Below are 27571 nucleotides of genomic sequence, written 5' to 3'. Positions count from 1 at the left end.
CATGCTTCTTTAGTTTGGCTTTTCCAACACCCAAAGCCTTCATCAAGACTAGAAAGATGGACTATCAGACTTCAAGGCTACCACTTTACAGTTCGCTACAGAAAAGGCCAGTGCAATGTGGTACCTGATGTTCTGTCACGGAGATATTCTGCTGAACCCACTGCAATTCTGATGCACACTCCAGCAAAACCTATTTCTGCTCCAATCACTTGTGAGTTACCAATGGACTTATCTCAGATTGCTGTTGAGCAGAAGAAAGACACAGAGTGTCAGGAACTTATAGTAAAAGCCAAAGGTCAAAATACCACTGATCGTATGAGAACTCACTATGTACTCAAAAATGATATTTTGTTCAGGAGTGTTCCTGTCCCCAAAGGAGGTCAAAGATGTCAGATTGTGGTACCTGCTAGTTTAAAGGAAGTTTTCTTAATTTATGCCCATGACAACCCTCTCAGTGGACATTTAGGCAGATTTAAAACTCTAATGAGACTTCTAGAATTTGCTTATTGGCCATCCATGCGTACCGATATATGGCAACATTGCAAACAGTGTGAACAATGCCAGCAACATAAGCCCACAAATTTGAAACCAGCAGGAGGTCTTCAAAACGTGCCCGTTCTTGAGCCCGGACACATGCTTGGTATGGATATTATGGGACCATTTCCACGTAGTACCCGACAAAATGAATATCTTCTTGTGGTTGTAGACTATTTCTCCAAATGGGTAGAGGTCTTCCCCATGAGGGCTGCCAAGGCTACTACTATCGTTCGAATTCTCATCGAAGAGATATTTACAAGATGGGGAACCCCTGCATTCATTGTTTCAGATAGAGGCACTCAGTTCACCTCAAACATCTTGGATCAAGTCTGCAAACAGTGGCAAGTAATCCAAAAGCTCACCACTGCTTATCATCCACAATCAAACTTGACTGAACGCATAAATCGTAACCTAAAAACCATGATTGCATCATATGTTGGCAATAATCATCGTACTTGGGATCAATGGATCCATGAGTTCAGATTTGCTTTGAATACAGCATGGCATGAAAGCACAGGATTCTCACCAGCTGAAGTAGCCCTTGGACGTCAATTGAAAGGACCACTACAAAGAGCTCTACAGAATCCACCAGAGCCAGATGAACCAAGCTACAGTATCATCGATCGCCAGAAACTGCTATACGAGTCTGTCAGAGAAAATGTTGAGAAGGCACAAACTAAACAGAAAAAGTATTACGACCTCAAGAGAAGAACTCAAGACTTCCAGGAAGGTGATATAGTTTGGGTGCGCACTCATCCTTTATCTCGTGCAGATGATGGTTTCATGGCAAAAATTTCTCCAAAATGGCGAGGGCCAGCTAAAGTGGTCAAAAAGCTTGGTCCAGTTAATTACAAGGTGTCAATGTTGTCTGATCCTACTCAGATTGACAGTTACCATACACAAAACTTAAAAATTTGCCATGTGTCAAATTTTGATGTCGAAGGGAGGGGTATGTAACAGGAAAAAAAACGTTACGGGTTGTTTTGTTGTATTTTGCACTGTTATTTTTGTTCATCTTTTATGGGTTTGTCTAAGGGTTGCCTGTAATGCCTCTAGGAGCAGCTTGAGGGCGCTATGGCCTTGAGGTAATCAAAGATATAAGCTCAGCTACCATAGAGTAAGTAGTTTGTTTGGTAGAGGGAAACCATTGCCATTGTGGTGAACTCGCGCTACCTGTCGGCTCTTTCAAGTCCGTTGTTGAGAACTCTTGAGTTTACGCTCAACTGTGAGTAAGGAATGTCTTGTAATTTTGATATCGTATTTGTATAAAAGTGTATTGATGTCAGTCATTTTGCTTTCTTTGTAGAAAGGACTTTTTAGTGTCGTACCATCTGTGTGTTCTTTATACGAACGAGATTTGGATACGAAGGGAATAGGAAATCATGTGTGGTTCACGCAGGTTACAAAGTTATGGCACTTTTAACCAACGCAGCGCTGAAGATGACTCGCCGAACTCTGTTGATCATGGTCTTGTCTCGTATTGTGGATAATTGCATTGCGTCGCTCTCAAATTTCTTTTGGAAGTGAATCTCTCAATACTTCATCTTTGGCATTTCATCTCAAAGACTGGACATCAAAGCGATAAGTTCTCATCCTTTCATTGACTCATTTAAGAGACAAAGACTGTTGAAATTGCTAAGAGTTTATTCATGAACTTGTTTTTTGTGGTATGTTATGAGCACTTGTGAGGAAATTAAATTGGGTTTAAAGAGCATTTGTTTTGTGAGGTGTGATTTATATCAGTACAAGTCAAAAATCTGTTGAACCCCTCAGAGTAACATCCTAAAAAGAGAGCGGTGTTACAATATAAAGGATATTTGTATTTGCAGGTTTACGTTGAATTTCAGTGTTTTTATTCATTTTGAGGAATAGCGTATCTGTTTTTTTAGTGAGTGAGATGAATTAATGCACGTTCACATTTATTTACTCACAATTTCTCTCAACATGGGCACAGGAGAGCTTTTAATCAATAAATGGGGGGGAAAGTAAATGGCGTTACTTATTTGAAAAAGTAACTCAGATATTTTCTCCTAAATTAAAAAGTAATGCGTTACTTTACTAGTATGCATTGCCCCCAACTGATCATGAGTAGTGTGGTATTGTAAACATTCGGAGCCGAACTGCCAGTTCTTACCTGAATCTCTGTACTGTACGTGTGTCAGAAACAGGCCATGGGCTGGGGCCATCAAGTTTTGTGGGAACGCCAGTGAATCTCTTGCTTCTAGCAGCTCCTGAATCTGACTAACAGACAATCGACCCTGACCGACAGCAACCAGCGCTCCAGTCATCCTCCGCACCTGTGAGCCCAAACGTATCGCTCCAATTACACGACTGCTATCGTTATATAACGTATTTAACATAGCAGTCATATTTCATCATCACAGGCATTGTCAAAGTTACTAAAAATGAAATTCACACATTAAACACTAGGAGGCAGACATCCTATAATGCAACAGAAATATCATATTTATAGGGGAATAAGGCCTGTACTCACTTGTCTGTATAAAAAAGACCTACTTTTAAAAGTGAGCTCCCAGAATTGAATATCTCTGAAAGAGAATGCACAAAAATACACAAATTAAATATTTCACATGTGCAGTGACTGAAACAACAAACAAACAAACCTGACCTCTTTTAGATTGTTTCTTTCACTCAAGGACATATCGTTTCTGCTTAGTTGGTGCAGTATTTCTTCCATTAAAGTTGTCTGCATCAAATAAACAAGTGAAGCTGCAGCAGGAGCACTGGATAACATCTCAGGCACAGCTGCCAATATTGACTGCGCAAGAGGTTCAATGTTTTAGACTGCTTTTTTTTTTAACAGGAGGTGAATTCACGACGAGATTTGTTTGGATTGACTTCACAGAGACGCTGAATGAGATCGTCTGGCTCGCTTTAATCACGGCTTTGAATGAGCAAACAGCCAGAGCGTGTTACATGAAAAGAGATAAGCATGCAACACCAACGCAATGAAAACCTCAAAGGAAGCACATGGGAGTCTAAAACATAAACCTGCACTTCCAGAATAAAGACTGTGCACAACAGAATCACAGTGGACTGCTAACTGCTTACTGCACTGCCTTTTAAAACATGTGTATGTGAAAGATTATATATGCAAACTCAAAATAATTCGTTGCTGTTTCCAGTTGTGTGATGACTGAAAAACAATACAACATTTTGGTAACACTTTAGAATAGGTAACACTTATTCACTATTAACTACGACGTTTCCCTTAATAAATTCCTAATTTGCTGCTTATGAATAGTTAGAGAATAAGGCATTAATATGTGCTTAATTAGTACTAATAAATGGCTTATATTCTAGTAATATGCATGCTAATAAGTAGTGAACAAGTGTTACCTATTCTAAAGTGTTACCAAAAATTTTTGTAATTATTTTTATAAGTTTCATGTTTTAAAAGATTTAGAGCTTGAGAAAGACTACAACTGAAAATAACCAAAAAATTATATTTTCTATAGACTTCATGGCCCTTCAAGATTTTAATTATATCATAAATATAATTCATATTTTACTGTCTTTTAAGATTTTATTCATTTCTTTGGCTTTTCCATATCTATGAATCCCATTTTTTTAAATTACCCAATTATTTTTTATTTTCCAGGACTCCTAAAAATATTATTCTCAAGATTTTTCTAGTTGAACATTTCCTTTCATTTGCATTTGGGTATGCAGGTGCATATGGGCCCGGGCAGATTGCAGAGAGAACTTTAATTGAAACTAGTTCAGTTTTGGATTTTAATGGCAAAGTGGCTAGATTTCATTTCGTTCCTTTATTAAGTTCAATTAGGAATATGTTTGGAACATTTTACGTTTATTAAATTCAAGCTTTTGTTTTTTGAAGTAACAACCAAGCGGTCAGTGGCAATGAGTTGAGCATGTTTGATCAATTTAGCCTTCTCAAATCAACACGACTTGCCTAAAATATTAACAATATTAATTTAAACATTTAACCTAGATAAATGTGCGCTTTCAGATATCCAATCGTTTGTGCAGAGAGCGGAAGCTAAAGCTTATTTTGCAGGACATTGAAGCGCCAGCGCAATCACTTGCATTTTTTTCTTAATAACAGTAGAAACCTAAAATACGCCGTCATTTTTGCTCATAAAGGCACATGTAATGCTTCATTCAGAACTGCAAAAGGTCTGCTTTTATTTGTGGGCACTTACAATATCAATTTTTGTAAAATAGCCAAAGAAAAGCTTCCTGCCGTCTCTGTCTTGAGGAGGAGCGCTTCACAAAAATGATCAGAAATTAGGCGAATATATCTGCCTCACATACATATATATACAGTATATATAGAATGCTCTAAATTACTACTTTAAAACAAAAGAATTTACGTAATAAAATCATGTTATATTGCATAACGTAAATGTAAAATTTCCACAAAAAAGTCTGTGGCATCCAACCTTTCTTCACATTTAACATGAAAAACAGCAATAAAAACATAGGCTTCAATTTAGTTATCTAGCTGATTTATGAGAAAAATAAAACAATGTTTTTCTGTGATGCAATGCTTTATCCAAATCTCATCCAATGAAGAAACAAACTGTTTTTTACTACGTTTTAACTATACATCTATGTTTTTCAGCTGTTTTTTATTTTTGGGTGAACTGTTCCTTTAAGACATCATGCATTCGCAAGACAAACGGTTTAATTTTGGCTCTAGCTGTCAAGGTACCAGATTCTTACTGTTTCTTGTAGCTGTGATCAAACCGAATAGACATTTTCACACACATACACAGCTATAAATGAAGAAGCTTTCATATGAGCTTAATAAGCCTTTAAAGGGAAAGGAAATTCTGTCATCAGTAATTCTGTCTGGTTATACTTTCATTCTTCAGAGGACCACAAAAGAAGGTACTTTAAAGAACGTTCACTCTGCTGATGATGACAGATGGCAGGCGTATGATGACAGAATTGTCCTTTTCTGAGAAACTGTCCCATTGTCTGTCTTTTAATAGAAATTTTCCATTCTGCATTTCTTAAAGGGCTGTGCAGCAAATTGCCTTGATCTGGTTTAGATGCAGACATTCACTTACACATACAGTGACATTAGTGTGTGTGTGTGTGTGTGTGTGTGTGTGTGTGTGTGTGTGTGTGTGTGTGTGTGTGTGTGTGTGTGTGTGTGTGTTTGTTTGTGTGTGTGTGTGTGTGTGTGTGTGTGTGATAATGCAGTTGATCCCCTGCGGATCTTGACATTAGTGTGAAACAGAGCAGATGGTGTGTGTGTGTCCTGACTGTGTCTCTCCCAGCTGAGAGCTGCACATGAAAAACCCAAAATGACCTGCTGAAGGGATCCCAGTGTGAGTTGGTTTTAAACATATGTACTAATGGCTTTCGAGCAGGACAGGGATAATCATTCTGGTTCTGTATGCAGATTGCAGAATGATTTTAGAAATAAAACCAATTGTGATTAAAGGATTATTCTGAATTATTTTTTAAACTGAGGTTGCTGTGAGTGATACTGAAATTAGGAGTCTTAAGGCGAGACACTGCAGGTGAATAGGGTAAAAAAAAAAAATTATTAGCTCCTTACTTACCCAGTTTATTGATTACATTGATAATTGCAAACATTTTTTGTATTACAAGTTTTCGAAAATGTTACGATGAGGCATTATATAATGAAATATGCACTAATTTGCATACAGTTCTAGTAGAAAAACCTAAACACTGGATGAAGTCAGTTTCAAAATCCTTATGTAATTTTTTGACATATTAGAGTTAATTTTTGGTATCTCATTTTGGCACTCCATAATTCAGAAAAAACTAAGACTCTAAGACAGAAAATTTATTTTTTACTATATTGGGTGGAATAAAATGTTGTATAAAATCAAGCTAATTGAATATGAACAAATCCTTCAGGATATAGACAGGAATAAAAATGTCAAGTTTGGTGTGTGTAAGTGCTACTGAAGTGGAGATTTATGGCTCAGTGTAGGAGAAAACAATTATTTTGAGAAAACGGCCTTTAAAAATATGGATTGTAATGGAAATCTATTGACACAAATAGATGAAGTGCTATAAAAGAAACACTTAACAGTGTCTTTTAGGTGTTTTCTTTCAATAAGTCTGAAAAAACACTTAAATGTTTTTTTTTTTCAAAACCCATGAAAATATTATTATTATTTAAAATAACTATTTTCTATTATAATGTATTTTAAAATGTAATTAATTCCTGTGATCAAAGCTAAATTTTAATCATCATTACTCCAAGTCTTTCCATTTCTATTTTGTCACATTGTGAAAAATGTAGATAATTAAAAAAAAATACATATATACTTTTCAAATATATTTCAAAAAATATATTCTAATTGGTTGCTTTGATCAAAGCATCACGACTCCAGTCTTGAGTGTCACATGATTCTTCAGCACTGCAAAAAATGCTTTTCTACCTTTGATTTTTTGTCTTGTTTCCAGCCAAAATATCTAAAAAAATTTAAATCAAGAAGCATTTTCTAGACGAGTAAAAATCATTTTCTTGTTTTCAGAAAAAAAAAGTCAAAATTAAGTGCATTTTTGCTTAAAACAAGCAAAATAATCTGCCAATGGGGTAAGCAAAATAATCTTGTTTTGTCTGTTTGAAATAAGATTTTTTTTGCTTACCCCATTGGCAGATTATTTTGCTTGTTTTAAGCAAAAATGCACTTAATTTTGACTTTTTTTTCTGAAAACAAGAAAATGATTTTTACTCGTCTAGAAAATCCTTCTTGATTTAAGAATTTTTAGATATTTTGTCTGGAAACAAGACAAAAAATCTAAGCTAGAAAAGCATTTTTTGCAGTGAGAAATCCTTCTAATATACTGATTTGCTCATCAAGAAACATTAATGTATGTTAACAATGTTAACAATTATAGTGAAAACCATGATACATTTTATTTTTCAGGATTCTTTGATAAATAGAAAGATCAGAAGAATAGCATTTATTTGAAAACTAAATATTTTCTAACATTATAAATGTCTTTTTTGTCACTTTTGTTCAATTTAATGCATCCCTGATGAATAAAAGTATTAATGTCCTTCATTTTTTCAAATGATAATGTGCATACGTATCCCAAATCAATAAATACTGATTTCCTCCTTGTATTTGGCCAAAACAGGTGACTAAAATAATCTATTCTTCCAAAACACTAATCTGGACGGTATAAAAACAGCCATTCTTCTCTGCATCTGACAGGCTACAGTGTTTTGTCCCGCTTTTGTCAACATCATGCTTTAGTCCAATATCTGTTGCCTAGCAACAGTCTCATTGCACATGCCTAACTGAAGAGGCGACTGATGAAACACAAGCCTCAAAGGCTGGACATCCAGTGTGCTATGAAGCCACTTTGTCTGTCATTCTGTGTGTCTGCATTTCTAACGTATCTACACAGTGCATACATTTCTTCAGCTTATAGCTGTTATTGACCAGTGGCTAAAGAACATGAGGTTCGCTATATGAAATCATAATTAGGGTAATTCATGCACAAAAGTACTGGACCAAGAGGGTTTATAGCTGGAGAATGAATCTACATTCATGACTATTGACAGCATCGCAATTGCTGAGCCATTAATCGCATACTGGATGAGCTCCGGCCTTGATGTTCAGCCATATATCTTTCTAGGAAATCAGAGGCTATTTATATGCTCCCATGCCAAATGACTCCACATTTGCTCAATGAATCCCTCTACACATGCTGTTGAAAAGTGGCTATTAAAATAAAATGCCAAGCTTACAATTGCATTAATTAAATCTAGCACTTAATTTCATTTCAGTAACACTGGAATATGTATCACTGGTTGTGACAGACCATTATATCAACCAGGCCAATCTGATAATATATATTTTGGTGAACTGAGTACATAGTAAGTAAAATAAATATCAAGTGAATATTGACCCAAAATTGCTTGATTGCTCACCCCCCCAAAAAATTCTGTCCTCATTTACTGTATAAATTTCTGTCTGCTGAACACAAAAGAAGAGATTTTAAAGCATGTTGGTGGCCAAACAGTTACTATGACTTACATTATTCCTTTTTTTACCCATACTATGGTAGTCAAAGGGGTCCAGCTTGCAAATATTCTCCAAATGATCTCCTTTTGTGTTCCACAGAAGAAAGAAAATCTCATTTACTGTAGGATTAGAACAATTTGAGTGTGAGAAAATCATGAGACAATTTTTTTGGTAAACTATGCCTTTCCCTTGTCATCCCAGATGTTCACGTCTTTCTTTCTTCAGTTGTAAAGAAATTATGTTTTTCTTTTTTTTTAATTCAGGAATGTTCTCCATATAGTGGACTTCTATGGTGCCCCGAGTTTGAACTTCTAAAATGCAGTTTAAATGCAGCTTCAAAGGGCTCTAAATGAAGAAGGGTAAATTGGTAAATTTCTAAAAATTGTTCACAATTCATATACTTTTAAAACTGAAATGCTCGTCTTGTCTAGCTCTGTGTGAACTCTGTCTATTCCGGTTCAAGACAGTTAAGGTATGTCGAAAAAAATTCCATCTCATTTTCTCCTCCAACTTCAAAACCATTCTACATCACTGTTTTACCTTTTTTTGTAAAGTGTGTTTGTCCCTACTTGTGCGTTTACTTTGTAAACACTAGGTTGGTACTTCTGCAGTGATGTAGGATGATTTTAAAGTGTGGGGTCCTTTGCATAACATGCATGCTGTTTCATGCATGTTAAGATATTTACACTGTTAAAGAGTTGGATTCCCATGCTAAACGTGTCCAAAGTTTCAAAAAACGATTTGGAGAATTTCTGTGGCGAATACACACTTCCGGGTTTCTTATAAGTTTCTGAAAGTTTTTTTCGATCTTGGCTCTTCATGACGTCCTGAAGGGTGGAACTCCTTGTATGGGCATTTCTCCCTGAAGAACGTGCCTGCACACACATCGACCAGAGTGAGAGAAAGAGCACGCCCATCAACGTGCTTCATTTGGCTGCACTGCTGCACGGGACTCACTTGGGAAGAATGTCTCTAAAGAAGTGCAGTTTGTTTTTCCAGAGCAGAAACAGAGTTTTGCAAGTGTGTTTGTTGTCAAACGTTTTATCAACAAGGCCCAGTTCGACGCTGGATTTGCACATCATTTGATACTGAAAGATGGAGCGGTCCCAGCTATAAAAGATACCGGTCATGATTCAGAACTGCAGCTGGTAAGTGAAACGGCATCAAATGTCTTTGTTTTGTTGGCAATCGGCGCGTCAGTTAACGTCAATCTTAGCTCCGCCCACGGCGCGCCTCCAGGAGCTTGGCTGTATTTGGAGAGAATCGTAAAGCTGTATCTTTCTTGTGTAAATATGATAAAACCAAAGACTTTTTGGAGATATGAAGGATGCAGTACTTCTCTATAGGTACTCAAGATTAACATGAGATTGGGTGAAATTGCACCTTTAAAGTTGGAGGGCAAAATGAGATGGGAGTTTTTTGACAGAGTTTACGCAGAGCTAGACAAGACAAGCATTTGAGGTTAAAAAGTATATAAATTGTACATTTTTTTAGAATATAACCAATTGTTTCGATAATTTCAAACTCGCGGGCACCATTAAAGTCCACTATATGGAGAAAAATCCTGAAATGTTTGTCTCAAAAAACATAATTTCTTTACGACTGAGGAAAGAAAGACATGAACATCTTGGATGACAAGGGGGTGAGTAAACTATCTGTACATTTTTGTTCTGGAAGTAAACGTCTTTATTTTTTGAGGAACAGAAGTACAGTGTGTTCAATGGATTCTACTGTTGTTTACCAACATACCGACTGTTAAACTGCCAAAACATCTTTCCAGAAAATGTAAAAAAATGATGTGATCTCAGATGTGCCACTGCCCCTCACAGCCTCGCTTTCACCGTGTTAAATTCAACAGTAAAAACAGAGAATTTAAGAACATTTCAGATAATTAAAAAAATTGATTTAAAATTAATTAACACAGTAAAAATAATTATACATAGAGTAATGCAATCTGTTCGGACGTAGCACAGTGCTCATTCAATAAATGCACAACTAAACAGATGAGTTTTGACTCTGCTTTTAAATGTGGCTAATGTATTAGCACATCTGATCTCTTCTGGAAGCTGATTCCAACTGCGGGCGGCATAATAGCTAAAAGCGGATTCCCCTTGTTTTGTGTGAACCCTTGATATTACTAACTGACTCGATCCTAGTGATCTGAGTTGTCTGTTAGGTTTATATTCAGTGAGCATATCTGCAGTGTATGTAGGTCCTAGGCCATTGAGTGTTTTATAAACGAGTAAAAGTACTTTAAAATCTATCCTAAACATGGACCTGAGGACTGGTGTGATATGCTCTGATTTTCTGGTTCTAGTCAGAATCCTGGCAGCAGCGTTCTGGATGAGCTGCAGCTGTCTAATGGTCTTTGAGGAGACCACTACAATAGTCCACCCTGCTGGTGATAAAGGCATGAACAAGCTTGACGGGAAACAAAACATCTAATTCTTGCAATGTTTTTGAGATGATAGTATGCTGATTTAGTTACTGCTTTGACATGGCTACTGAAACTGAGGTCTGACTCCAGAATCACACCCAGATTCTTGACTTGATTTTTTGTTTTTTGACCCCTAGCATCAAGGTACGCATTTACCTTATGAACTTCATATTTGTTTCCAAATGCAATGACTTGAAAGTTTTGGCACATCCAACTGTTAATTTCATCAATGCATTGGCAGAGGGAGTCAATGGGGCTGTAGTCATTTGGCGATAAGGCTAGGTAAATCTGGGTATCATCTGCATTACTGTGATATGCAATTTGGTTGTTTCTCATTATTTGACTTAGTGGGAGTATATACAGGCTGAACAACAGCGATGCTAGAATTGAGCCTTGTGGGACTCCGCATGTCATGGACGTCCACTTAGACTTATGCTCTCCTATACTTACGTAATAACCTCTCCTTTCTAAGTATGACCTGAACCATTTGAGAACCATCCCAGAAAGCCCGACCCAGTTTTCCAGTCTATCTAGAAGAATGTTGTGATCGACAGTGTCGAACGCAGCACTGAGATCTAGTAATACCAGCACTGATATTTCGCCAGAATCTGAATTTAGGCGAATATCATTTATTATCTTTATGAGCGCTGTCTCTGTTCTGTGATGTGGTCTGAAACCAGATTGGAAATGGTCCAGGCATCCATTTGAGTTTATGTAGTGGTTCAGCTGATTAAAAACAACCTTTTCAATAATCTTGCCTACGAAAGGAAGATTTGATATTGGTCTATAGTTGCTTAGTATGGTGTTATCAAGATTTCTCTTTTTCAGAAGGGGCTTAACAACTGCAGTTTTCAGGGAGTTTGGAAAAGTCCCAGAAAGAAGTGAGGTGTTCACCACTTCTACGAGATCTGCTTCTAAACAGTTTAGCACACTTTTGAAAAAAGATGTGGGAAGTGTGTCAAGGTGGCAGGTTGACGATTTGAGGTGCTGTACTGTTTCTTCCAAAATGTTGTTATCGATTGCTTCAAAAGCAGATATAATGACTTCTATTTGAAATTGCGGTCGAAACTGTCTGACCTCTGCATAACTTGAGGGTGTGCTAATCATCTTTCTGATATTATTGATCTTCTCAGAAAAGAAGGAAGCAAACCCATTGCACTTGCTGTCGGAGAGCATTTCACTAGGGATCTGACTAGGGGGGTTTGTTAGTCTCTCAACGGTAGCAAAAAGAGTGCGAGTGTTGTTTAAGTTGCTGTTTATAAGGTTTGAGAAGAACATTTGTCTAGCTTTACCTAGTTCAGCATTGAAAGCATGAAGGCTGTCTTTATAGATGCTATAGTGAATTTCAAGTTTCGTTTTTAAGGTCTATTTCTATGAACCCATTGGCATCCAATACTGTTGGTATCATCACAGCACCAACTAAACGTATTTCAGTGTCTGGCTTTGCAGCTTTTTGCCAGCAAGAATAATTGTACCTGTGAAAGTGTCTCTGAGTGAAGGAGACCCCAGGTTCCAGCTGGGCCTTCTCTAGGGTCTTCACTGGGTTCTTGAAGGGCGCATCTGAGCTCAAGGCACGGAAGGTGCTGAAGTCTTGGGTTCCTAAGAGAAGCGTAGCGGCCTCTTGCATTGCATCAATATTTAGCCTCCTGCTGTGAGAATGAAGAGCAATCAAACTCTGCATATACACTTAGCAAAGTGAAAATGTGTTATTACAGACTTCACTATAACTGCAATCAACAGTACTTTATTACTGCTTATACTACGGGGCCGTTGAAAGTTTGAATCTGATTGGCTGATGAACATATTAAGCTGTGCATTATTTTCAGAGAAACGCATGGCAAACATATTTCCAGGCAGCACATGACCACATTATATGTCTATATCACTTCACCACATGATTTCAGTTATTTCAAAGGTCCTTACAGCCTAAACCAGAAAAATATTAATGAACACATTATTTACTATTTACTATTTACTATTTACTATTTTACTAATCATATAATGGGAGTGAATGGGCACCAAACCTTTGAAAGTAAAAAAAAAACCATGCACAAACAAATCGCAGTTTGGTTTTGTCTGTGTAGGTTTTTTTAACTTTCAAAGGTTTGGTGCCCATTCACTCCCATTATATGACTGCAACGGTTTAAGTTAAACATTTTTGTTTGTGTTCTACTGAAGAAACAAAGTCACCTACATCTTGGATGCCCTGGGGGTAAGCAGATAAACATACAATTTTCATTTTTTGGTGAACTATCTCTGGGCCTCTTCGGTCATTTTTGACCGAAAAATGTTATGTTTTGAATTTTTACAAATCGTAGCTTCATCAGAATGAGATGACACTTAGTGACTTTTGTTGCATTATCTATGTGAGTACACAAAAAAAATCAGTGACATGATTAGGATATGTTAAAGGGTCAAAAAAAAAAAGATAGTCACACTTGGCTCCTTCGCGGTCAAAAATGACCGACATAGGAAATGAATGGAAAATACGAAAAAATGCGATAATTCAGATAATCTTTTGGTAGTACAAGCTACAAATCAGCCACTGTGCTGAAAAGAAGTGTTCAGCAAGCAAGGACTGACACTCTAAAATAACAAAAGTACAGAACTGACACACACACACAGAGACACACAGAAATAAGCAAAAAAATGCAAAACCTGATATTTATCCGATCAAAAAATATCTAAACCTTGCCTAAAAAAGTTACTTTTTAAGGCTTCGGTCACTTTTGACCGCGAGGGAGCCAAGAGTGACCCCTAAATGAGGAGGCCCAGAGGGTTAATGCAGTTCATGTGTGTGGAAGAGCAGTTCTTATGAATGAGATGGAAAGCAGCAGGAATGTGAGCGTGGATGAAGCAGACATAAGACGAGTGTGGGTGTTGTTCTGCGTCACTACGAGCCTGAAGCTTATCTTGGCCTACTTTCTCGCTAAAAATGTGGAGAGTGGAAAAAATAGCATTAATGTTCACGCGCCACCCTCGGAGACGAGCCTCTCGCTCCGGCGTTCCTTCGTCACGGGCTTCAAAAAGACATCTAAGGCATGCGCTGCCATAACAATGCACACTTTCCTCATCTGAGCTTCTTGGTTTCAGCATTGGCCTAGATAACCGCTAATCATTGGCTTGCCCTTACGATGGGTCTGGTTTGTGAGTGTGTGGCTTTTTCCACTGTGAATGAGAGTATGTGTTCCTGTTCCTCTCTGAGAGGATTCAGCTTGTGTGACTTGTGTGTAGTGATGCGGTTTTAAAGCACATGCAGATGAAAACGTCCGACACTCACGTGTCTCGTAACGCCCAGCACAGATCCTTCTCCATTACTGGCATTTCTGAGTAACGTCTGAGACCCACAGCTAAGCGGTACAAGTATGTGCGTGACACGGCCCCATAGCGTGCGTGGAAGTCGCTGTGAACACGGTAAACCCGGGTGATTCTGGGAAGAAAGACAGAATAGCAGACACTGACTCAAATGTAGTAATGCACATGTGTTTGTTTTGCAAACTCACCCGACAATTTCCTCTGAGAAAGGTTCAAGTTAGTCCAGAGTAATCAAGACACTGGAGGAAATACCATAACACTGGTTTTCATGTAAGAAAACAATAGTCACTCATCATTCAAATGCAGCTTGATATCATAACAAACAAATCTGGTTTATACTGGTGGTTGAGGACGGAACACAAGAGCGACGTGGAAACATGTTCATTCGTCTCTTCAGGAACCTATTGAAGGAAAGGAAAATTTGATGTGCTGCTGAAATCATTTCATTTCAAACTCCTTCGTCAAAGATCTGTCAAAATATATTTTGCTAATTTTTTTGTCAAAGCTATGTTTTAAAATAATTAGAAACATTGTGATATAATTGCAATATTTGACACATCTAATATTTAAATACAACTGCAATATTTAAAAATAATTATTAAATTGCATAATCTGAATGTTTTCAAGGTTTACTGTTTATTACCAATGAATTTACATTACTTTTTAAAATGATATTTACTCACAAATTTCAATTTCACAGATTACAGTTATAAAATATTTAGTGATTGGCAATATATTTGAATATACATTTGCTCACATATAAAAATACACTACCAGTCAAACGTTTTTTATTTTTTTTATTTTTTTTAAAGAAGTCTCTTCTGCTTGCCAAGCCTGCATTTAGTTCATCAGCAAAAACAGTAAAATGTTAAAATATTTTTACTATTTAAAATAACTGTTTTCTATTTTAATAGAGTTTAAAATGTAATTTATTCCTGTGATCAAAGCTGAATTTTCAGCATCATTACTGCAGTCGTCAGGGTCACATGATCCTTCAGAAATCATTCTAATATGCTGATTTGCTGCTCAAGAAACATTTGTTATTATTATCAATATTTAGAACGGTTGAGTACGTATTTTTCAGGATTCTTTGATGAATAGAAAGATCCATAAATCAGCATATTTTGTAACATTTTTACACTATACCATTTAAAAAATAAAATAATATTGTATAGATTAATTATAGATTAATAATTGTATTAATACTTTTATTTAGCAAGGATGCTTTAAATTGATCAAAAGTGATGATAAAGACATTTATAATGTTAGATTTCTATTCGAGATGAATGGTGTTCTTCTGAACTTTCTATTCAATAAAGAAACCTGAAAAAAATTTACTTCACATAAAATATTAATAATAATAATAAATGTTTCTTGAGCAGCAAATCAGAATATTAGAATGATTTCTGAAGGATCATGTGACTGGAGTAACGATGCTAAAAATTCAGCTTTGAAATCACAGGAATAAATCACATTTTAAAATATATTCAAATAGAAAAGAGCTGTTTTAAATGTAAAAATATTTTAAATTTGCTGTACTTTGGATCAAATAAATGCAGGCTTGGTGAGCAGACGAGGCTTTAAAAAAAAACATTAAAAATCTTACTGTTCAAAAACTTTTGACTAGTAATGTACATATTTTAAAAATTATATTTATTATCATTTCCAAGACTTTTCCAGCTCTTTAAATTCCCTCGTGCAGTATATCATATAGCAAGGTTTTTGCAATACTAGATCCTTCTCCAAACACTGTCACCTGCTATGATGGCGATCTTCATCTGACTTCCAAGTGCTTTTTATGGATTAAACTGCTGGTCTTACACCCCCATGAGGTTTATGTCCATCACAAAGTGCCCCAATTTCCCATTAAACATTTATGCAATACAATCCCATGAGGCCTTTTGAGAGGACCATTCCATCAGCATCAGACCTCCCTAAAGAACACGACAAAGGGCTTCATTATCATTCATGCGAGACACAATATGGATATTCTGTGAGTATATTAAATGTTGTGTCACAAAAGAAGACCAAGTTCAGATGTCATTAAACCTGTTGACATCCAACACACTTACTGTGATGAGCTCGCGTGAGTCAAATGTGTACATTATGATAACAGAAAGGAGTAATGATGCTGAAAATTCAGCTTTGGATCATAGGAATAAATTACATTTTAAAATACATTCAAATAGAAAACAGTCATTTTAAATTGTGCTATTATTTCTAAATGTAATATTGCTTGTGATCAAATAAATAAAGCCTTAGAGAACTTGAGAAACAATCAGATCTCTCTAAATGCCAGTGTATTTTCATCAGTGGTCATTATGTGTCTGTGAGGATACAGTCTCAGTGCTCAGTGTGTTCTAAACATAGTAAAACCAGACAGAAAGAACACAGCTGCCAGAACACATCTCAGGCTAAAAGCACCATTACACTCTGACAGCATCTCTGCAGGGTTGCTGGGGCATTTTAAGGCTAATTTCCTGCAGTTTCCTCCTTCGGTCAGCACTCACTACTCCGGATAAAGACGACAACGTGCTCGGGCTCCCAGAGGAGTCTGTCAGTGGGTATTAATGATTTACCAGCAGTCGCTAATCGCTGCTAACAGGAACATGGAATAAAACACACACAGACCTGACATGAGCACTGTGTGCCATCAGTATACAGTGCCTTGCAAAAGTATTCATACCCCTTCATTTTTTTTTCACATTGTGTTTTGTTGCAGCGTTATGTTAAACTGCTTTAAATTACTTTTTTTCCACATCAATCTACATCTCATACACCATAATGAACACAAAGCACAAAACAGGTTTGTAACAACTTTGCAAATTTATTAGAAATAAAAAACTGAAAAGATCCCGTTGCATACGTATTCAAACCCTTTTCTGGGACACTCGAAATTTAGTTCAGGAGCATTCATATTGCTTCTAGATGTTCCTACACTTGGAGTGGAGTTAAACTGTGGCAAATTCATTTGATTGAGTCTGATTTAGAAAGACACACACCTCTCAGAAAAGGTCTAACAGCTGAAAATGCAAATCAGAGCAAAAACCAAGATAACTGCCTGTAGAGCTCAGTGACAGACTTGCGTTAAGGCGATGATCTAGAGAAGAGTTCAGAAACAAATCTGCTGCATTGAAGGTTGACAGAAGCATTCTCCATAATGGAAGACGATTGGAACAACTAGGACTCTAGAAAATGTCTGACAGAGCTGGAGAGGTGAAAAGGTGAGGCAAAGAATGGCAGATAATTGCCAAATGCAGATGTGCAAAGCTTGTCACATCAGACCCAAAAAGACTTGAGGCTGTAAAGGTGCTTCAACTATGGACTGAGTTAAGGGTATGAATACTTATGCAATCTACTTATTTCAGTGTTTTATTTTTAATACATTTGTAAAATTTGCAAATCTGGTTTTTGCTTTGTCATTATTATGGTGTATGGAGTGTAAACTGATGTGGGGGAAAACTAATTTAAAGCAGTTTAACATAATGCTGCAACAAAACAAAATGTGAAAAAAATGAAGGGGTATGAATACTTTTGCAAGGCACTGTACAAGTTTATGTTACACATAAGGCAAATGTAAAATGAGGCATCTGGACATATATCTTGTGACGTATACTGCAGAGTAAGTGCTTGTGTTCCTGTGACCCCAATCAGACCCGAGGTTCCCCAGCATCTCTCTCTTGGGCACAACCACTAAAATATTCATCACTGCTAGTCCCACCTGCCAGTGACTCAAATAGCAAACTATAAATGCGAATTTAAAGAAGGAGAGGACTGTATACTATGTTTTTTTTTTTTTTTTTTTTCAAAAAATACATTCCATTTTTTAGTGTTTAAGGGGAGACACTGCAGGCAAAAACACTGTTTTTGTTTGAGATTTTGTGCTTTTTTTTTATAGTGTATATAGTATCATAATATGTATGGACAACATCTGAGGCATTTAAGATTAAATTTCTTAAGGGGAGACAGTAGGCAAAAACATTTTTTTCGTGCACCTGTCAAGATTGAGATTTTGGGTTTTTTGGTGTTTCATAAAGTGTTTTTTCAGACTAGTGGAAGAAAACACCCAAAAGACACTGTTGAGTTTTTCTTTTACAGCACTTTATCTATTTGTGTCAATAGATTTCAATTACAATACATATTTGAAAGGCCGTTTTCTCAAAATGAGTTTTTTCTCCTGCACTGAGCCATAAATCTCCACTTCAGTAGCACTTACACACACCACACTTTACATTTTTATTCCTGTCTATATCCTGAAGGTTTTTACAGAGGGATTTGTTCATATATAATTTGCTTGATTTTATGCAACATTTTATTCCCCAAAGATTGGTAAAAGATATAGTGTTTCCTGTCTGTTCTAAGATTTTTCTTAATTATGTCAAGACGAAATTAGATTCCCAAAATTCCCTCTGTAAAAACATTTAACTCTAATGTTAAAAAATTAAATAAGAATTTTGAAACTGACTTCATCCAGTGTTTAGATTTTTTTTGTACTAGAAATGTAAGCAAATTAGTGCATATTTCATTAAACAATGGCTCATTTGCATATTCAAACCTAACATTTTAAAAAACTTGTAATACAAAAAATGTTTGCAATTATCAAAGTATTAAATAAACTATCAAAGTATTAAGGTGATAACTATTAGTTAATTTTTAACCCTATTCACCTGCAGTGTCTCGCCTTAAAATCTCTTGATCAAAATACAGTAAGTGTAATATTGTAAAAAATCTATTACAATTTAAAATTTCCTTTTTTAAAATATATTTATATTATATTTTAAAAATGTAATTTATTCCTGTGATGGAAAGCTGAATTTTCAACAGCCATTTCGCTTCATGGTCACATGATCCTTCAGAAATCATTTGAAAAAGCTGATTTGCTGCATTTTTTATTATTAAAGTTACATTTAATTTCTGGATTTTTTCATCATTTCATTATGATGAACAACATAAACATTTTTATTGTCACATTCCTTGCTAATTTACATGAAAAAAAAAAAAAAATCATACTGACACCAAACTTTTGAATGGTGGTGTACAAACTATATATTTCCAGAAATATTAAATTATAATAAAAAATATAATTTTATAGGTGTCTGAAATGTCTGTGTATTCCTAATTATATGTAATAATTTATTTTATGATAAAATAGCACTTAATTTTCCAAAATGCTCAGTGTTGACAATAAATAATAACATAATTCATAATTACTTGATTTTAGTTATTAGAATTGCATTTGATACTACCTTCATTTGTTATCTTTTAAATGCAATTTAATAAATTCCTCTTTTCTCTAATCCAGTGGGATGTGTGGCAAATTAATTTAAGGGTAATTCCATGCAAATGCCAACCTTACCATGAAAAATAATAATAATAATAATTTTTTTTTCTATAATGATAGCACAGATGTTAAAATTTGGTGGTTCAAATACCCATGTGAGGTCTCTCTTAAAATTTTTAAAGCATTTCTTTATTTTTCATGATGATTTTCCACAGTCTGGTAAGTATTCCTCATTAATAGACACATCAAAATTAAAATAAAGTAACAATTATATGTTGTGTGTAGAGCCATCGCTTCTCTATTTGTTGGGTATTATTGCGTCTGGTTTTGTGTATTTTATTTCGAAGACATCCTACAAAGTATGTAGTCTCTCAAAGTCACACCCGTAACGCATGATTCCATTTTTTAAAACATAGAAAACTTGAAAATAAACTAATATTCGGCAAAACAAAATGATTTTCTTCAGATTTAAGTTGGTCATGTATCAGCACATCACAGGTTAACCTCACCACAGAGGATGTGGCAAGGTGACTTTGTAAAAGCAATTTACACAGCATTTAATACAAGGAAGGTCCCCCCGGAGCAACACAACAGCGGCTGGGGATCCTAGTAATTCCCCATGAATTGCCTCTTCAGGGGTCTGAATTTTCAGATAACTATCCCTGATCTTTCACAACAAAGCAACCTCCAAAGACTGAAGTAGATGTGTATTAGGCCTGTTTAGACCTCTCTGATAAGCCTTTTAAAAGAAAAACTTTGAGAAATGTTTTATTATTTCCCTAAAGTGTCACATTGTTGCTGTTTAATTCAGGAAACCTGTCAGTATTTTAGCAATACAGTTTGGTGCCACATAAATCACTGAAAATTAGAAAATTAAAGGTGCCAAAGAATGCATTGATACAATATTTTAAATTGTTCTCTGATATCTACATAGAAGGTATATGGCATAGGAAAGGGCAAAAAATCTCCTGAAACGGTTTTACAGGTCCATTTACAACCCTAGGATTTGCCCCTAGAATGAAATGGTCTGTTATTGCCTTATTTGGAAGGTTCATGAATATTAATGAGGGGCTCTGCTCTGATTGGCTGCTTCACAGAGTGGCTCATTTCAATAGTTCACACAGGGAGGAAAATATATATTTAATTACGGAGCCAGAGCTGCTATTAATATGCGGGTCATTGAAACTGCCGTCTTGAATGCACAATCATTTTACTTTCACTTTTGAGATTTGCAATTGCACATGCTCTGTGTAACGCTATACTACAGTGGCAGTACTTACCACATATTTTACAAGTTTAGATGCTTGTTAGTGATGCTCAGGATCTGTAAATCATTCGCTATCATCTGCGCAGTCATGTGTTTTCTTCCTGCTGTGCTGCTAAATGAGCCGCTCTGTGAAGCAGCCAATCAGAGCAGAGCTCCTCATTATTATTCATGAACCTTCCAAATAAGGTAATAATCATTCTAGGGACAAATCCTAGGGTTGTAAACGGACCTGTAAAACCGTTTCTGAAATTTTTTTGCCCTTTCCTATGCCATATACCTTCTATGTAGATATCAGAGAACAATCTAAAATATTGTATCAATGCATTCTATGGCACCTTTAATAATTTTGTGGTAACCATGATACATTTTTCATGATTCTTTGATTAGGTGAAAGTTAAATAAATTGAAAAAAAAAAAAAAAAAAAAAAAAATACTGTCAGTTTTTACTCATTTAATGCGTTCTTGCGAAATACAAGATTTAAAAAAAAAAAAAGGTTGAAAAACTTTTTTTTTTTTTAATCCCACCTTATAGGTTCTGGTTTCAAATTGAAGTTTAAAGCATTCAGCAGGTCTTGTTCCAGCAGTGGTGGCTTGTCTCCTCTCCGCCGGATGTCTACATGTGCAGAGTTACACAAGGCGTGTACACCGGTGTCCGTTCTACTAGAGATGACCACCGACACCTCATTGACCGGCTTTAGTTTCCGCACAGCACTCTACACAAAAAATAAAAAGCATTAATGAATTTTTTTGCAAAACCTGATGATCATGATTGGAAAATATTCCAGAAGGTACCTGTGGGATTTTATTTAGACTAACGTTAGCTTGCTAGCAATAATTCTCTTTAAGGACATCTTAATCGTATTCTTGATAATCAGTAACTTGCCTTCATAGCCGTGAACACATTTTTAAAATCTTGTAATATTTTAAAGCCTTTATTATTTTTCAACTCTACAGCTGTGCAATAAAATTCACTTCAAAGATTCACTTTTCATTCATAAAGAAGACATGGAAAAATGTCTTTCGTAGAAAGCAACGTCTTTTTAAGATGAAAATGAGATGAAATGACTCATATAACCAGAAGATGGCAGCAGAGGATCAATCACTGGCTGCAGCTGCCGTTTCAACTCCCTAGTTTTTTTAAGACGTCTTGCTTTTGGATTTATTATAAAATTACTAGTATAATAAATTGTAGCACATTTACGGCACTGAAGTATATAGTATAGCAAGTGCAGAAAGTCATTCAAATAATTAAATAAGCTCAGACACAAACAGCCTATACGGGTGAAATATTTAAATACTTATATATAGTTCACTACAAAAGAAATAAGTTAAATATTAATGGTATAAGAATTAAATATTGCACTCAATATGAATTTGAAATATTACATAATTTAATAACTACATCTTTTAAGCTTCATCTTGAAGTGTAAAAGCTATTAAATAGCCTATATTTAACCAACACAAATGTGTTACTGCTGTAGTTTTGTGACTCTGAATTTAGTCTGAATTGTCAGTTTTGCTCCAGTTTGTCAGAGGTTTTCTTCCAGTTATTACTGTCAATCATAGCAATGACTTGCACATATTTAGCTGATTTACTAGCGTTTGTCATTTTTGAAATGGTATGCATGGACATTTGATTCTCGATTGTGATTGGATTATGTAAAGAAAACGAGCAAAGTACATTTCTATTACGGCTCAGTACATTTGACCCGGTAATGACTGAGCTGGCTTGTCTAAAACGAGTAAGTAATTCGTGCATATGGTCAATTGGAACAGATTTAGAGAAATTTAGCATTACATCACTTGCTCACCAGTGGACTTTTTCATTGGAGGAAGTGTTATAATAGATAATTTGGCCAGAAGCAATGGTTTAACGTTAAAATAAGGATTTGTTTCTTACAAACATGCAGCTTTTGGCTTTTTAAGATGTTAACTGATGGACTGGAGTGGATTACTTGTGGATTGAGGTGTTTTTATCTCTCATTCTGACGGCACCCATTGACTGCAGAGGATCCAGTGATGGAATTCTACATTTCTCTAAATCTGATGAAGAAACAAACTCATCGACATCTTGGATGACCTGAGGCTGAGTACATTTTCAGCAAATGTTTATTTCTGGGTGAACTATTGCTTTAAAACGTATTATTTTCTGGTTTTTAATAAGATTTTAAATCCCATACCTCCAATGTTTTCAGACATTACACTGATAAACATGGACGTTACATAACTGAAGGTTTGTCAAATGTGATTCTTTTATCATATTTGCTTAGCAACATTATAATAAAACACATGCCAGCATGACTCTCAATGCCCTTTACACGCGGGCTACAGAATATGCGCTTTTGTAAATGGAAAATATTTAAAAAAATATGCTTTGGAAAAAAGAGATTTAAAACTATGTTGATTTCAATTTGCATAATGCACTGAAAATGTGTGGGAATTAAAGCAAAAACAATTCAGAGATACTTAGAGAGACTGTTAGAGGAGTTTTGTTGGTTTTCCCTTTACATTTTAATGACAGTACTCAGTTTGCTGTGGTTTTTCATTCAACAAAACCTCCACTCTGCCTCTTCGACATGAACGTCATATTGAATTTTCGTCTACATGATGGCTCTGGTCACCATGACATAGTACTTATGTATTTCTTCTAGCTGAGCGATATAAATAAGCTTTGAGAAAGTCAAATACAATCTGAGTTTTGAGGAATCAATTCTTAACCCTAAAAAGCCCACTGTGTCACATCTGATACTTTCCAAGGCCTGGTATGCATAACTTTCTACATGCATTCTGCCCTCTAAATGATCATTTAAAACGGTTTTCAAAATAAGTAAACATGAAAATAACTTTTATGTTGATATAGATGGACAAGTATACCAAAACTTAATTATCTATACATCATTGTTTAGAAACTTCGTGCTAAAATGGCTTTTAAGGGGAGACACTGCAGGCAAAAACACTGTTTTTCATGCACCTGTCAAGTTTGAGATTTTAGGCTTTTTGGTGTTTCATAAAGTGTTTTTTCAGACTAGTGGAAAGAAAATATCCAAAAGACACTGTGAGTGTTTCTTTTATAGCACTTTATCTATTTGTGCCAGTAGATTTCAATTGCAATACATATTTTTAAAGGCCGTTTTCTCAAAATGAGTTTTTTTCTCCTACACTGAGCCATAAATCTCCACTTCATCAGCACTCACACACACCAGACTTTACATTTTTATTCCTGTTTATGTTTTTACAGAGAGATTTGTTCATATATGATTTGCTTGGTTTTATACATTTCATTCCCCAAAAATAGCAAAAAAAAAATTGCATTGTTTTCTGTCTGTTTTTTTTATTATTATAGAGTGACAAAATAAGATACCCAAAATTCCCTCTGTAAAAACACTTGACTCTAATATGTCAAAAAAATTTAAGAATTAAACAAATTTTGAAACTGACTTCATCCAGTGTTTAGAATTTTGTACTAGAAATGTAAGCAAATTAGTGCATATTTCTTTTAATAATGCCTCATTTGCATATTTAATAATACAAAAAATGTTTGCAATTATCAAACATTAAAACAAAGGTTTTATTTTAAAACAAAACATGTATATGTCGTCTAATGAAAACGTATGATTGGGAGATATAAAGTGACAACTGATATTTATTTAAATAGTTAAAAAATCAGAACTGCATCTTATTTTTGGCCATATAAATAACATCTGTACCAAACTGCATATATATATATTTTTTTTTTTTATTCCTCTGAGTATATAGGAGAATATTTTATTCTAGTTATAAAAGCTGGATGTATAACCTAAATATTAGATAAAATCTAGAAAATGCCATTTTTTGTTTTACATACAGTGCCTTGCGAAAGTATTCATACCCCTTCATTTTTTTCACATTTTGTTTTGTTGCAGCATTATGTTAAACTGCTTTAAATTAGTTTTTCCCCCACATCAATTTACACTCCATACACCATAAGAATGATTTGCAAATTTTACAAATGTATTAAAAATAAAACACTGAAATAAGTAGATTGCATAAGTATTCATACCCTTAACTCAGTCCATAGTTGAAGCACCTTTACAGCCTCAAGTCTTTTTGGGTCTGATGTGACCATCTTTGCACATCTGCATTTGGCAATTATCTGCCATTCTTTGCCTCACCTTTTCACCTCTCCATCTCTGTCAGACATTTTCTAGAGTCCTAGTTGTTCCAATCGTCTTCCATTATGGAGAATGCTTCTGTCAACCTTCAATGCAGCAGATTTGTTTCTGAACTCTTCTCTAGATCATCGCCTTAACGCAAGTCTGTCACTGAGCTCTACAGGCAGTTATCTTGGTTTTTGCTCTGATATGCATTTTCAGCTGTTAGACCTTTTCTGAGAGGTGTGTGCCTTTCTAAATCAGACTCTGAATTTGCCACAGTAGTAAGTGTAGTAACATCTAGAAGCACTATGAATGCTCCTGAGCTAAATTTCGAGTGTCCCAGAATCAGGATCTTTTCAGTTTTTTATTTCTAATAAATTTGCACAAATGTTAAAAACCTATTTTTTGCTTTGCCATTATGGTGTATGGAGTGTAAATTGATGTGGGGAAACACTCATTTAAAGCAGTTTAACATAATGCTGCAACAAAACGTGAAAAAAATGAAGGGGTATGAATACTTTCGCAAGGCACTGTACATATGTCAGACTATACTGGGTTAACTATATATTTGGCAAAAGTACTTCCACTGAGACTATCCAAACCACGCAAAAGCAATTCTGTCTTGCCAACAGAAAAGCATCACACAAAGGGATTTTACCACAGTATATTTTTATATTCCATTTCCAAAAGAAAGTCAATTTAATGAGCAGACATATTGTCTTGAAGAGGATGGCAGATGTTTTAAATCAGAGGATCTGAATGCTGATGACTGAAATACAGAACTGGAGCAACATGCAGTGGTTTGCAATCTTCAACGCACATTTTAAACACATTTTTGAACGAAACAACCAAATAATTGGATCAGTCATATGGAAAAACTACATTTGAAGCATACAGCAGTTGTTTTGAATTGTCAGGCAGAGACTGACCTCTAAATGGTTCCCAATTCCCTCTACAGCTTTATCGACTGGTGTTTTCATCACGCCGCTGAGGAGAAAGAGACAAGCAGATATTTACAGTATGGATGTGCTGTTATGGTTATATCTGCTCAATAAGAAGAAGAAGCTTGAGTGCGGTTGTCATAGAGACAGACCTGTATTTGGTCCCTGCATACTGGAAAAAGATTAAATAACGGGCGGCGGAGTTTTGCATGTTTCCTGATCTATCCGGTTAATGAAAAGCAGTAACGGATGTATCCTACGGAAGTCAATACATAATATTCATCAGATGTCATATATGCCAAATAACGCTAAAAAGCCATGTTAAACTCAAATTAGAGCCATGTGAGCGCTTGAAAGGAAAACCCAGCCGCTGTCTGACATTTAGATGCCAACGCGATGCCTGTTTTAAAAACAGCCGTTGAACTGTCAAGTTATTTAAAACACACACAATTTCAGTCTTCATATGTGTATACTTTACAAAGAATATTAATGCGTGTACTATGTTTGGCTTGATTTGAAAATAATAATTTTTTTATCTGTTGGAAATGTAAAGGCGGTGTCGGAGGACGACAAAAACTTTTCAAAATATCCGCTTCCACAATCGCGGGAGCAGAGAGAGGCGGGACGCACGCGTTGACGTCATGATGATTGACAGATGCGGACTAGCGTACGCTGTTAAAACATTTTATAGAGATATTACTAAATGTAAGGTTTGCGGAATGTTTAATTTTTATTTCTTCAGCTGCATTTCTATTTTAAAATTGATATGGAAGATATTTTAATAGTCTTTAGAAAAAAAAACTGAAAATAATGTTTATTTTAGTAGAAAAGTGTTTTTATGGTCAACACTAATTTTTATATATATATATATATATATATATATACATAATACATACACTTAATTTAATATAAAACGTTTTTCAATATAAAAATTAAAGCGAGTTAGTAAATGTTAGCTTATATATAGGCCTATATATATAAGCCTAATTCTAAACCTAATTCTAAACATCTTGATTAATATTTTTTTTTTTTACACAGCACATTTAACGCAACCACTGATTGTCCAAAGTACTTTACAATCACTAACACACATGCATAAATAACATAGAAACACAAAGTAAAATAACAAATTATTTATGTCAGAAAATTTACATAATCATACATTTTTATGTATTAAAATTAAAATAAAATAAATACAATTTAATAAAATGTATACAATTACAAAATAATAATAAAATAAAATTATTATTATTATTATTAGGCACTTAAATGTCAGTTTTGCAGAATGTTTAATTTATTCCTTCAGCTGCATTTCTAGAAACATATTTAAAAATTGATATGGAAGATATTTTAACAGTCTTGGACGAAAAGTGTTGTTTTTATTATGTTTTTTTACATTTATTTAGATTTAATATAAAACATTATTCAATATAAAATATAAAGCAACTGAATTATTTGTTAGTATAATGTTAGCATATATATATTTATTTATTTTTTAAATATTCTTCTAGAAATCCATATATATAAATAATAGACCTAATTCCAAACATCTTGATTATAATTTTATATTTATTTATATTGCACATTTACTGCAACCACTAACTGTCCAAAGTACCTTACAATCACTAACACACATGCATAAATAACA

At 35.0% G+C, this 27571-nt stretch overlaps 1 protein-coding gene across 1 annotated transcript; it reads right to left on the bottom strand.

The window, feature by feature from the left end:
• Positions 1 to 2567: 2567 nt before the first annotated feature.
• pusl1 (pseudouridine synthase like 1) lies at positions 2568 to 26221 on the bottom strand. The gene is made up of 7 exons (XM_073825573.1): positions 26076 to 26221; positions 25912 to 25969; positions 21375 to 21562; positions 14267 to 14416; positions 12462 to 12632; positions 3032 to 3086; positions 2568 to 2834 (listed from the first exon to the last, which is right to left on the bottom strand). The coding sequence occupies exons 1-7, from the start codon at positions 26132 to 26134 to the stop codon at positions 2568 to 2570; spliced, it is 948 nt and encodes a 315-aa protein (XP_073681674.1). The 5' UTR covers positions 26135 to 26221.
• Between the last annotated feature and the right edge of the window lie 1350 nt (positions 26222 to 27571).

The sequence above is a fragment of the Garra rufa genome, chromosome 20 (genome assembly GCF_049309525.1).
Source record: "Garra rufa chromosome 20, GarRuf1.0, whole genome shotgun sequence".
Lineage (NCBI taxonomy): Eukaryota > Metazoa > Chordata > Actinopteri > Cypriniformes > Cyprinidae > Garra > Garra rufa.
This window is presented reverse-complemented; position numbering and strand designations above follow the sequence as displayed.

What these genes read in the sequence shown, in the direction of transcription:
- pusl1 (XM_073825573.1), bottom strand. Translation starts at nt 26,134, where the DNA reads ATGCAAAACTCCGCCGCCCGTTATTTAATCTTTTTCCAGTATGCAGGG. An exon ending in TGCTGGGCGTTACGAGACAC is followed by an intron (nt 12,633 to 14,266) that starts GTGAGTGTCGGA and finishes TTCTCACAGCAG; the next exon opens with GAGGCTAAATATTGATGCAA. An exon ending in GGTCTTTTTTATACAGACAA is followed by an intron (nt 2,835 to 3,031) that starts GTGAGTACAGGC and finishes TTGGGCTCACAG; the next exon opens with GTGCGGAGGATGACTGGAGC.